Consider the following 13,977-nt stretch of genomic DNA (forward strand, 5'->3'; position numbering starts at 1 on the left):
AGCAAAAACATCTTTTCCTCAGAGAAAAGTCTCCAGTGGCCGTTTTTTTTTGCTCTTCTTTCAATGAAGAAATACTTTCTAATTTTGATAAAACTTGCGCAATCGCTACGCTCATCTCATCCGTGGAAGCTGCCATGTTGTTTAGAGTCTAACAGTCGCTTCTCGTTGTGTCACACCTAAACCCGCCTCAAAACCAACGGCTCCAAATTTTCTCTATTTCAAGATGCCAGACTGATCTGCGAGTAGAAAACTGGAGCTCGTGAGACCAGGACGGTCTCACGAGGCTACTATTTAAAGCAATAGTTCAGACATTTTGGGAAATACGTTGTTTTTTTTGCCAAGAGTTAGATGAGAAGATTGATGTCATATATCTGTAAAAATATGAAAAATATGAGGCTACAGCTAGGGCTTGGTTAGCTTAGCTTGGCATAAACACTGAAAACAGGGGGGAAAACTGACATGCCTACATCCCAGGATGCCCTTCATTATTGCTGTAAACTTGTTTTAAATTTTTGTTTAAATGTTTTATGGGTGCTGTTGGAATACTGTTGTATTTCATGTGAAGATATTTCTGAACAGTCCCACTCAATTCCTTGCAAAGATGAGATAGTTTAGCCATTTAAGAGGAAACTAAGAGATAGAACTTATGGTTCTGCGTTGCACGGTACCAGCATTATCAATGTCAGTGAATTGATGCCCACTAGACATACCCTAGTATGATCAATGATAACTGTGTGTACTACTCATACTGCAAGGCGCTTCAGATGACCCCATCCAATGGCACGTGAAATAAATAACAGCAAAAAAAACCCAGCAAAAACATACCAATTGATATTTATATGAACAAGATGTTCCAGTTTGTATTTAGACTGAGTGTCGACTGGCCCTCCACCAAAGAGTTTCTTTCCTGCACCCAGTTCAAGAACTTTGTCCCATGCTTTGGCATCATAGCAGTTCAGAGCGGAGGGCCAGCGAGAGCGTCCAGAGAGGTGGCAGCAGCCACAGGGTAGAAGGGGAGGGGCGGGCGCCCAAAGGCGAGGCGGTGTCAGAGGTGCAGGAGCACACCTCGTATCCATTCTCTGCGTGGTCTGGGTGATGGTGCACGTTGACTCTCGTCTCCGTGCTTTTGGGCTCTGTGTCCGGAGAGTCCGACTGCATCTGGGTGCACAGCAGCCAGTCTTTAGCGATGAGGCGGGGGTATCCTGCCTCCACCTCCATGTCGCTGCTCGGCACTCGCCAGTACTCCTTCCCCTTGAAGAAATAGGACGAGCCTTCGGGAGAGAAAGAGCAAAGGGTTGGTATTAGTGTACGTTTTAAAATACAGTGAAATACTAGAACAGAACAACATAGAACCGAATAAATTACTAACTTTACATTGTCTTTGCCCTTAAGGCAGATGAAAGTGCAAGGACGCAAATGAAGTATAAAAATACAGAAAACAAATATATTAGCAGGATTATTGAGACAGACAAATGTAAAACTAACAATATGGATGTTCTTTTGCTGCTTCCTATAACTTATTTTTGCTTGCCCTCCAGCATTGTTCTCATCATAACATTCCTCTCCTCCCTCCTGCATATTTCTTATCCATCTTTTAAAGGGATGGTTCACATATTTTGAATTGGGGTTGTATGAGGTACTTATCCATAGTCAGTGTATACCTACAGTACATAGCGGTCGGTGCGCCCAGTTTGGAGAATCAGGCAGAAGTGCCGACATGGAAGCTAAGCAATGTACTGCTGTTGACGGGGGCAGCACCAAAATGTATAATAGCCACCTAAAAAAGGCCCACCTAAAAAAAAAAAAAATCTATATTGGTTTAGGTGTACGCTATATTGATCGGTTAGCTTGTTTGTTTAATTGTGACTGGGTGTTTTACAGGGTTAGTTCAGATTCATCAAAGCCACAAAATAACACTAACTAACTAACTGATTGAGGCAACGGTAGACCAGCACACACACAAACCTGCACGCACATCAAAGATCTTAAGAGCAGGACCTCTGAAACTGGCAAAAGCTCAGATATAACACAGACCTATAAACACCTGACAGGAAAAAGAGCTTCCACACATTCAGCTGGGAGTTGCTGCAGGGGAAAGAGGTGATGTTGCTTGCTCCCTTTGAGAGTAGTCTGAAATAAGGACTGAGTGCCTGCTGCTAATTAGTTGTTTTTGTGCCAGTTTTGAACATCTACAAGTGCTTTATCAAAGCCTAATCTGTACAGCCAACTGGTGCTTAAATAGGATTTGCTTGGTTAAGGCTTCCAAAAACAAGTGCAAGTTAAAGTAAACATTATTAATCTCCATGGGTGGGCAATGTGTCCTCAGCATCTGACCTATTGTAATTGCGAGGAACAGCAGGAAACCTTTCTCCAGCATCAGGGGACCGACTCCAGATCTAAGGCCCTTGTCTAGTTAAAGGAAATGCCAGGACCAAGCCACTGTCATCATTTTAAAAGGGTCTTTTTCTTAGCCAGTATTATCAAAATATATGAGATTATCTCTGACATTGTTTAGTCATAACATTGCAATAATACATTCCACCTTAAACTTATATTATATCACACAATATCTCTTTTTAACCCTTTCAGTTTTAGGCCAAAACCTGTTATTTCTGTCATTTTCCTATCTATGTGCCTATACAAAAAGTAAGTCTCTTATTACCATAACCAGTCTAATAACTTGGTAACATCCTCTCCCCTTATTATGGAAAATGGGAAACAACCAAATGAGCAGATGTTACTTGGATTGCCACGACGACATGCAGTTACAACCAAGCATGTGATAGGCTCATTTAACTCTTAAAGTGCTCATATTATGCTCATTTTCAGATTCATAATTGTATTTAGAGGTTATATCAGAATAGGTTTATGTGGTTTCATTTTCAAAAAACACCATATTTCTGTTGTACTGCACATTGCTGCAGCTTCTCTTTTCACCCTGTGTATTGAGCTCTCCATTTTAGCTACAGAGTGAAGCATCTCACTTCTGTACCATATTTGGTGGGAGTCGCACATGCGCAGTACCTAGGTAAGGACTACTAACCAGTCAGAAGCAGAGTATGAGAGCGTGCCACGCTAGCAGCTAGGCGAGCATTATAACGTGTGTTACAAAGTGACCACGTTTGTCTCTGAAGTAAAGGCTGGACTACAATAGAGCTGTTTGGAGCAGTTTGTGAACAGTGTTTTCTGTTGGAGATGGTAAGTCCCTTTGGGGTGGACTTTGGGCTTTTTCACTTTGTAAACCTATAATGTGCACAAAAAAGATATATAACACAATAAAGGAAAGGAAAAAAAGCCAAAAAGCATAATTTGAGCACTTTAAGGACCAGAGCTATAATCTGTTGATTGACAGATCAACACCATTACCAATATGTTCATGTGCAACAGTGCACCTAGCACTGGCATACTGGGACTGACAGGTTAAACTGTTTTTTTATACAGAACATATGCAATGTATCCCCGCATGATAAAGCTGAATGGATTTATTTAAAAATAAAAAAATCTCAAAGCAATGAAAAAATATATCTTTTAGTGTGAAAATGGCATTAGTGTGCTTTAGTGTTAATATACTTCTTTAATAAAGACTTTTATTGACAGTATAACAGCTGCCATATTGATTAACTTATGCTATTATCCTCCACTATGCTGCACAGTGGTTAAAGAAACAGGCTCTACGTTTCTACATTTTTTGCCAGGGGGTTTGAATAATCGGTGTTTTAGGTTCTAACTGTGAGAGAAACGTTAAAACTAAATTCTGGCTGCAGACAGAAATTGTGCATGTTATGCACACTACTGTAATTAAAACACAAACACAAAAAAAGTTCATTCATACAGTACAGTTCTGAGTGGTACATTTTGATGATTATTTTTCTTTTAGATAGATCATTCATTGTCCTCTCTTTTTTATTATTGCAATTTTGATTCAGCATACACTTGTAATCCATCCACGTAATGGGTTATGTCATGCTAATGCCAAACATTATTACACAGGGCCAGCTGTGAGCTTGCACACACACACACACACACACACACACACACACACACACACACACACACACACACACACACACACACACACACACACACACACACACACACACACACACACACACACAAAAAAAAAAAACACACGCTCTGGTTTTATAGAAGGCACTATGGACATTTTATAGAAGGTGAAAGACCACAATGTTTTACAGGCCCAGATGCACCCAGTCTGCCAAGATTACTGACATGGCAGATTCAGGTGTGACATGCTCCAATAATGATCACATTACCCCACCTCCTCCTACATGTATTTAAGCTATAGCCAGAGAATGAAGAGGAGTAAAAGGGGAGGGAGGGGAGGTTAGGAGAAGGTGTAAAAGGGAGGTGAAGGAGAGAGATAGGAAGAGAGGAACACACACGCATCAACACACACAGTAATTGAATAATATAAATGAAATATGCATTTAAGCTAACGCATTTAATTGGTGTATCAGTTGTTAATTTAATTTAATTTAACCTTGGGCTTTCTTTAATGATCCAATCTGTTTTGACGAGTTGGGACATTATTTGTACATGGAGGACATTAAAAAAGATGTATCTTAAATGTAAGGTAACCATTTTATTTATGAGCTACTTTGTCTATTATCATTATATTGACATGCAGGAATATTCTAAGCATGTTTCTTGTCCTAGATTAAACTACTTCCTTCCAGCCACTTCAGCTTGTTAATTAGAAACATTCAACAAAGGCAGGTAAAAAATGTGTCATACGTACGTGCCATAGATCGGAGACCTAATATTATTATCCTGCTGATGTACTCTGTGTGTGACACGGATTAGACATCCATCTAAATCAGACTCCAAATGTATTCCAGTATGTTACATATAGTGTTTCACAAAACCCCAAAACTATTTTCAATCTTTTTGTTTGTTACTGTATCGAGTGTTTGTGCCAAATGCATAAGTGTTTTGGAACAATTTTGACTTGTAGTGAACACTGAGGCTACACTGATTGATCAAAGATCCTAATTGGTTGGATTTTTGTTTGAAAGGTTATCAGTGTTGACTTTTTAAAAGGTAGAGTTCCTTGCCGGGTCAGTGGTTGGCCATATGTCATAAAAGCCATGAGCCAATTTAAGACAGTTAGCAGAGAATAATACTCATGTCGTCCATCTGCCACTGCCACTTCTTCCCTGATGTGTTTCAGAAATGTATCGACCATATTCTGGAACCAGTTTAATTCTGAACAGAAGGCAGTGACCATGCTGCAACAGTGTGTGCCATCACTCAGCAACAACAGATGAGTAGGACACTCAGAAAGAATGAAGTCTTGGCTGTGGTCACTGAGAGCCACAATCAGCTCAAATACTGCAGTATGTGTGAGGATGATACTCACACATTGAACTTTAAAAGTTCCGCCTGAAAGTGGAGATAAGCAGAGACAAGTTGGGAGCCTGATCAAATGCCTGTGTTTCCCAGCGTAGCGACAAAGGAGTGCATGCCAAAGCTGGGGGCAGCATGGAGCAGAGAAAAGTGTTCAACTAAACTACTAAGGGCCCTATTTTAACGATCTGAAACGCAAGTATGAAACGCCAAACGCAAGTATCTTTGTGGGCGGATATCTGGCGCTGTATTATACCGGCGGGATAAATGAGTCTTGCGCCTGACGCAAATCTAAAATGGGTTGGTCTGAAGTAGCGAGGTGTGGTTTGGGCGTAACGTGAAAATAACCAATCAGAGCGTCATCTCTCATTCCCTTTAAGAGCAGGCGCGCTTGTTCCATGGCGGACTGCTATTGTGACGGTGGATTTGCCTGGCGCACGCCAGCGGGAGCTGTCCGGGATGCGGCAAAGTAATAAATGCCCGTCTTGGCCGGGTGGCGATGTTGCTGCGGCCTCTCGGGCGCATCTCCTCAAGTCTGGAGAGGATTGCTGCAGCCATGGAGCGTGGGCCTCCAAACGCACCACCTGCACCTGTTGTGCCCCTTCCTCCTCCCCCCACTCCATCTCCGTCCACCCGCTCCACCAGGAGCGCATCGCACATTACTCCCGGACCAGATTCTGCCGGAGTGTCCAATCCCGCCGTAGTTCAACATCACGTCTCCTTAAGTCCTCTAATATTTCCTCATTTATGTCATCAACATATCCATGATTCATGGAAATGTGTAAAACACAACAAGCCACAAAGAATGCTGCGACTTTTTGAGGACTGTACTGTAAAGTACCTCCTGACCTATCCAAACACATGAAGCGCATTTTCAGTAATATTTTTCTTTGTAATTATGTATGATTTTCAAAAATGGGAACTGCTGTAGATGAGAGAAGTGTATGCGCGTTGTGCACACGCTACATTATGGCCAAGCATTCGTCCCTAAAATAGCATCTGAATAACTGACTTTAGACTAGCGCCACTGACTTTAGACCAGGTTTTTCCTGGTCAGTGGTGGAATTGTTTTCTGAAACTGCAAAATAGGACCACATAACGTTTGCGTCGGAACACGCCTCCTCTTTTTGCTGAACCGCCCCCGGGAGCGCAAATACATTCCCTAATTTACCGACGTGCGTCTGTGGAGGGAAAAGTCCGCTGTGCGTCGGGTGCAAAATAGGAATGATACATGCGTCGGTGTACAAAGGCAATTGCGCTGAGTGCAAGATAGGGCCCTATTTGAACTTCTGTCATAATGCTTAGAACATATAAATACTGCATACTTTAATAATAATTTAAATTTTTGTGTTCCACTTAAAACAATAGATCACATGATTTTATCTGGGCCTGCGAATGCATCTTTCTAGTATTGTCTGCACCTATTTTTGATTATGAGTCAATGGTTCTTAAAATGACCATATTAGCTTCTTCTTTTGTGCATTTCAGTCACAGTCAACGGCACTACGCCAGAGACATCGTGTGGTTCAACCAAACAGAGAGACAGACATTAACACACAAACGCACACTACTGTACCAAGCTGAAATTATTTGTTTGTAAAGTCATTTATTGACTTTATTTTTTATCAATTTTTAACATTGACGTTTCTACACATGGAGGTTCAAAGCCAAACTGGAAGCATGACTTCCCTGATATATAATAAATGAAGAAAGACGTCACATGCAGCACTCTGTTGTACGTTAGTGAACATGGAGGCCAGTAAAGTCAGCGTTTATAGTTTCACTTATAAGTTGTTGTGCAGTGGAAGCCAGCAAATTTGTGAGCAAATGATACCAAGGACGAGGATGATGAGATGGACAGCACAAGTATGGCTTTTTGTTGAGCAATGGCCTCTACTTCTGAACTGAGGTGTCGGTGTGGATGCGGAGTTGGAGCCAAGGAGTGATGGAATTGAGACCTCAGAGAATTGTGCAGAATTGTGACGAATATCGATCTAGTGTAACGTAAAAGTCTCATGAATTCTGATATGACAGTTCAGACCGAGGTCGCATTGCAAAAAAAAAGAAAATCTGACAGATTTAGGAGAAAAGTGGCCAAAATCAGAAATGAAACAATCGGATTCAATATGATTTGTGCTGTTCACACTGTTATGAAAAAAAACTCTGGATCTGATTTGGGTCAGTTTTGCCTGCAGTGTGAGCGTAGCCTTAGTGTTTTTCAAAAGCGTGCTCCCCATGAATCTGACTGACTCCACTGAGCTCACAGTGGCAGCAAGGATTAATAAGGGGAGACCTGCTTGTGGATTCACAACACAGCTCTCCACTGTGTTTGCAGGTCAGGGCTGTTGTTGGCAAGCTGAGATGCCAGTTTTACAACCTCATTCTGGTAGACTGACTCAGTGTCTGTAATCTAAAAAGTTTGTTGTTTGAAAACTTAAAACCCTAAAGGCAAACGTACAGCTGTACATTCTCCATAACCACAGCTCACTTTTTATGGGTCACCGGTTATTTGTTATTGTGTATGTACAAATCATTTAACCAAGAGCCTAAAGTATATACAGTATCTATATGAGTTTTTGTGTGGACGTACGTGTATGTTTGTGTGAGTGCGCAGTTTGTGTATAGTGTTTACTTGCATGATAAAATACTTCACAGATGCAGGTATTTGTGAAGACTGCTAAAAATGATCATTCGCTTCCAACCAATACCTTGCTACAGCTATGATATAAATATCTATCCTCAGATAAGCTAAGCTAATTGTTTGTAGCCTTTAGAAGTGGTGGTGCCAGCTACTGCTGCAGGCCTAAATACTGGAACGTCTGCCAAATTTCACACCAACAGTTTTATTAAGCATATTTTTTTCCAAATAAAATGTGTCGTTTCCAAGTCCAAATCAAGTTCCCTAAATGTTTACAGTTCCCTTTAGAGCCACATAAGACTTTATAAACCTGTGTTCCCATTGTGAGTAATTTTCCACTGACGGGCAAATTCATGTTTGTAGTTGTGTTTAAATGTTGGTTAATTTTAAAACTAACATAACTATTTAGGTAGCGAAAATAAAGATGAAAAGGTTTTTCAAAACTCTCTGTGGCATTCAGTTACTGAATATTCTTATGCAATTACACCCAGCAGATAACCAACTAATTCATTTAACTGAAGTAAAATAATAAGTCAAAAAAACAAAGTGTTGATTCTTATGGCTACTCACCATCAGACCACCTCATGGCGTCGTCCATTTGTGGCGGCAGCCCCTTCCAAAGCGTGCTGTCTTTAGGGTAGCCCAGGTCCATACGTCTCAGGTGGTCATCGTAGCGCCAGTAGTGGTTGCCCTTGAAGAAGTAGGTTTTGTCGTTGTGCAGCCAAACAAAGGCTGCATCCACTCCTTCCAAGGGTAGGCCGAAGTCACTGATTGGTCGAGGGTAGCCCTCCTCCACGTTATTGTCTTTAAATACCCAGTACTTTAGACCTGAAGAGGGTGGACACAGAGATCATAATTAAAAGGGAGAAATAACTAAGGATCGACAGATACTGATTATTGGTAGTTAATAAAACTGATAACCGATAACCGATATTTGGAACCGATATGAATATACATTGTAAATGAAAATCTTTAAGTCAAAATTAAGATTTTGGAATTTTAGTTTTAGTTTAAATGCTTTAAGCAATTATTTAATAAATTAGAAACTTTCAACATAATCCCCAGTAAAAGATAGTCGGATAGTGTTGTGGGCGGGACATTAAGTCAGACTCAGTGGTGAGTGAAACCGAAGCAGAGGGACAGACACAGAGCTGTTGCCGAGCCAAAGTAGAGCACTTTTTAAGTAATTAACTTTATCGGTAAATAAAACGTTGATACAGATAATCTGCAAACTGCCAAAAAAACTACCTATCCCTAGAAATAACACATTAAAGGTTGGAATTTATACATTAAAACAATCATCAATATCATTTGTGCCTGATATGGAGTAGCAAAATGGCAATATGTCTAGTCAGTCAACTAAAACCACACAGACAGATAGATAGATAGAGATATCAACCTTTGAAAAAGACTATTTTGTGGTCCCCGGGCCTCTCATACACAGCATCCACACTGTCCAGATTGGGTGGGAGGCCCCTCCAGAAGCGATGGATCTGGGCGGGACGCAGAGACACCAGGTGCTTCTCTCGAGTTAGTCGCCAAAAGTACTTCCCTATGACAGACAGGAACAGGTTAGAGCTTGGAATGTCTACAATATCCTATAGGAGTCTATGACAAGTAAAACTGTGTTCAGTACGACAGTGCGCTGTATATATTGCAAGTCACATCCACAGGGCTAATGGTCGAACTAAAGCTCCAACAATTACCATTAAAGTGAATTTAAATGTCTATTTAAACTCTTTAAATTATAATTTTGTTACCTTTGTTTGGATACTTTTATCTACCTGTGAAAAAAACTGTTGGGAAATTAGGCAGTTGGTCTTGTGCTTAGGAGGAGGGGTGTAACTAATTAGCAGGAGGAGAGAAACAATAGCCAATACACATCATGTACTGTTATGTTTTAAGAAATCATTTTTCAATAGGACTATATTTAACATGTTTTGGCTAACAAAAGCTCTCCTACCACACTGGCCAATAAGCCAAAAAAGATCAATTTCAAGCTGAGCAGATAACAAGTATACAACAACAGTCTGGGCCCTAAAGGACCATTTTGTTTAGACGGCAGAATATGTGACGGTGTATGAGCCTGTGATATGAGCCCTGGGAGCCACACATGATTTGGCTTTCTATTGATCGCTGGAGCCACCACTGTGCCCAGCCCGTCTCTTACTCTTTCACTTTATCTCCTCTCCATTCACCCCCTTTTTCTCTCTCTTCTCTCTCACTGCCACTCTCTACTTATCTGTGTGTCCGTCAGTCTCTCTTGTTCACTTTCTCCATTTAGGCCTGAATACCTTTGAAAAAGAAGGCCTCCCCTCGTATTTGGGCCACGGCGTCAAAGTGACTGGTGCATCTGTCTGGGGCATCTTGTGCCAGCCTGAGAGAGGAAAGTTGGAGGAAAGAAAACTTTTGTGAAAAGGAAAAGAAATTACATTCAAATTGATATTCTGAACATAGAGTGCTTGCGGCTAAATGCATACCTACATAATCTTCACATAAAACAACCTCACTTATTGTAAGGTATGTAGTTCAATAAAAAAAACAAAAAAACACCCAAACCAATTAAACCATTTGCATAAAAAAACAACTGTGGGATAATTGCACCCACCTATTGAGAGAGTCTGACTGTGTGCATGAATGTGCACGCGTTTCCTTCAATTAAATAGGCTAATAAACATTAGGTGAAATGCTATCACGCTGACACGATGAGGTCCCCCAGTTCATTTATCCTCTGGGCTAATAAGTGATTTAAAGCACTGACGTGGCCAGCCTGCCAAAGATGAAGCCATTAGGATCACAGGGCTGCCACTGTGAGTGGGAGGCTGCCAGCCCTCGCATTATCAACAAAGATCTCCATTCAGAGGTCTATTAACACGAAATCGCTGCCTAGTGGTCAGCGTTTGTGACCCTTGCCGAGCATAATCCAGCTTTTCCACGCATCACGACCAGATGGAGGTGCTGCAAAATGAGTAATGAGGGCAGTGGAAAGCCGGCACCAATGAGAGAAAGAGGGCTTTATACTGTATGCCTGTTTAGTTTAGAACTGCTGCATAGTCTTTGTATGTGTATGCATGGACGTCGGCAAGCATTGGGTGTAGTTGTCAGTGTAGTTTGAAACACAGTTTGACCACTCCCGAAAAGAGCTGCCCTCTCTTGATCCTATTAATTCAAGAGACCAGTTAATCTTAAATTAAATGTTTGACAACCAGAATAGTTGAGTTCATTGTGTTGCATTAAATGGACAACAGATCCTTTACTTACAGGAGAGTGGATCTGTTTTCAGGAAGGTCCAGCAGGACAGGAGGTTCAGCCGTCTGGGAGGGGTTGCCTGGTCGGATTGTGTGGGACACTGAGTCTCTGACGCCTATGGAGAACATGTGATTAAAGATGAAATGAACCCTCAAAAGTCATGGCATTAATTGATAATAGCTCTGCAAACAATTCATCTATTAATCAAATAACTAACCAATAGACATTCTGCTGATTTTGACTTGTTGGCTCAGTTCCTCCTCTTTTTTATTATGCATTTATTTCATTGCACCACGGTATGACATGAAATATACAGTATAAAATGCTTACTCTTAGCTTTGTCTTAGTATCTGTGTTTTTTTTTTTATCTCCCTCCTTCACAGTCCTGGCCTTTAGCATTCTTTCATGCATTTCATTCTAGTGTTCATGATCATTATTCTCTTCCCCCACACACTGCTACACTCTATATCAGTCAATGGTGTGATAAGGTCATATGGCATAAAGAGGTCCAATTAACTCAATCCGTGTTTTCATTAATCAATAACCGCGCTTTACAGAGCAATTGCTCTTGCTCTCTCTGCCTCAGACACGCACGCACACACGCACAGACACACACTTGCACACACTTGCACGCACACACCCACAGACACACACACACTTGCACACGCGCGCACACACACACGCTCGCACACACACGCACGCACGCACACCACACACACACACACACACACACACTCACAAACACACACACACACACAGAGCAGTGAAGGGATGTAGAGCTGCTGTACCGTAGAGCTGCCAGACGCGGACCTTGTCTTCATAAGGTAGGTCGTATTTCAGAGGGTCTCCTACAGGTCCCTGGTAGTACGGTCTCATGATGGACTCTATGGCTGAGGTGTGGACCAGGCCGATGGCGTGACCAAACTCATGGACTGCAACTGCAAACAGATCCATCCCATGAGAGTCTGAAGGAGACATAGCGAGAGAGCGAGAGAGAGAGAGAGAGAGATACACTGAAATCATCACCAGGCATATTTCTTTTTACAGTTTTTATACATCTAATATCGAAATATTGAACTCCTTACCCGCTAAAAATGGAGCATGAATGGGACCATTTTAAACCCAAGTTCAAACTCAAAAAGGTGATTGGGTGCCTTTGATTAAGAGTCTGAGGTAACTTTATTTAATATTGTTTGTGTTGTTTTAGTTGTGTTTTCCTGTTCAGCTATACTAGTGCAGTGCCTTTTTTTTGACTTCACACTCAACATTGCCCTGTAGCAAAACTGCATGGAATAGAAAAAAATCTGAAAAAAACTTTTTAGTTAGAGATGTTCTGTACCAAATGAGAAGGAGTAGGAGTAAGAAAAAAAATAAAATAAAGCGAAAATGGTGCAAATGGGCATGGCTTCTATAGATAGATTCTTCTGGAGCCACAGAATCCAGAAAAATGGCCATGATGCCATTTTATAGGGAAAAGGCCAACACGTAAAGTCTAAAGTTCTAGCGCCACCATCTGGCCAAATTGCACCACATTGGACACTGCATGTCTTTGGGTCCCCAGCAATACACCCGCCGAGCAATACACCTGTGTGCAGTAGATCTGATCAACAGTTCTCAAATTATGCGAATGACAGCCAGAGATTCCTTGCTTTATTGTTAGATGTAAATGCTATGCTATGCAGCATTAGTCAATTTGTTCCAAAAATAAGCATTATGTACTTGCATCTTATAACAATGCATATTTGAACTTGGACCAGAAATAAGAGATATCCACACACCCTCCAATTTTGAATTTTCTCCCCTCATCTTTTAAACTGGAGTTATTTAGGTGAGCAGTCAATTCAATCAAAGAAGCAGCTACAGATTACTGCACACAGCTTATTTGTCTTCCCTACAATCATTGTTGTCCAGCGTAGTAGTAAATGACTTAACAAGAAAATTGGACATTCAAAATTTTAGACACAGCTTCTCTTTCCTCGCTGTAAAGATTTCAAAATGAATCAGCAGCCTTGTCAGGCAGTGAGAGGAAACAACAGACAGAGAAGCAAGAGATGCAAATATTTGTATAAGACATAATGAGAGATTCATAATAAAAGTTTCACAAAACAAGCATTTTTTAGTACCTATGACTATGACTATAAATCATCAATTACTTTTATTTTAACCGCTTCAGCTTTTACAGAGATCACCTTCCGGCTTAGAGTTTGTGACTTTTGTCGAACCAATACAACCCCTGTTTGCATGTTTATCCCTTTTTATGAGTGAACTCCATAGGTTGCAAGTTAAGAGGCATGACAGACAGCTCTGGTGGCTGTGAGTGCTGTTAGGCATGTGGTGTAGTGAGATAACTATGGTAATACTGCCTGAGCCCCTGGGCTGCCAATCAAAACCTGAGTGCGGAAAGACACCTAAAGACGCCGCAGGCTATTAAAGCACATTTCCCTCGATGTTCAACTAAAAAAGAAAAGGCAAAGCCTCCAAAAACTCCTTGTCTGGCTCTGCTAAGCAAGACAAAACCTGGGGTTTAGAGATTTAGATTTGCAAAAATGTGAGTGCTAGCGTGTCGAGCCAAGCTAGCTTAGAATTCCTTGGTGGCTAGGCTGAAGTCTGCATTCTGTTAACCTAAGGTTGGCCTTGACTTGGGAACATCTCAGTGCTATGCTCTGTCAAAAGACAAAGGACAATTGGAGACATGCACTTGTGTTTACAAAACCTGGGGTATT

The 13,977-nt window shown here is 41.2% G+C and overlaps 1 protein-coding gene across 4 annotated transcripts in view; it reads right to left on the reverse strand.

Annotated features, from left to right (window-relative positions):
* Nucleotides 1-342: 342 nt before the first annotated feature.
* The window catches only part of LOC120546041 (matrix metalloproteinase-17-like), a 135,920-nt gene continuing 122,285 nt past the window's right edge, over nt 343-13,977 (reverse strand). For all 4 annotated transcript variants that reach the window (XM_039780792.1, XM_039780790.1, XM_039780789.1 and 1 more), the window contains exons 5-10: nt 12,043-12,219; nt 11,267-11,369; nt 10,300-10,382; nt 9,405-9,557; nt 8,576-8,833; nt 343-1,271 (exon numbers count right to left, since the gene is read on the reverse strand). In XM_039780792.1, coding sequence (XP_039636726.1) covers nt 946-1,271; nt 8,576-8,833; nt 9,405-9,557; nt 10,300-10,382; nt 11,267-11,369; nt 12,043-12,219 — 1,100 coding nt within the window. In that variant the 3' untranslated portion in view covers nt 343-945. The remainder of the gene's footprint in view (nt 1,272-8,575; nt 8,834-9,404; nt 9,558-10,299; nt 10,383-11,266; nt 11,370-12,042; nt 12,220-13,977) is intronic.

Source organism: Perca fluviatilis, chromosome 17 (genome assembly GCF_010015445.1).
Source record: "Perca fluviatilis chromosome 17, GENO_Pfluv_1.0, whole genome shotgun sequence".
Taxonomy (NCBI): Eukaryota; Metazoa; Chordata; class Actinopteri; order Perciformes; family Percidae; genus Perca; species Perca fluviatilis.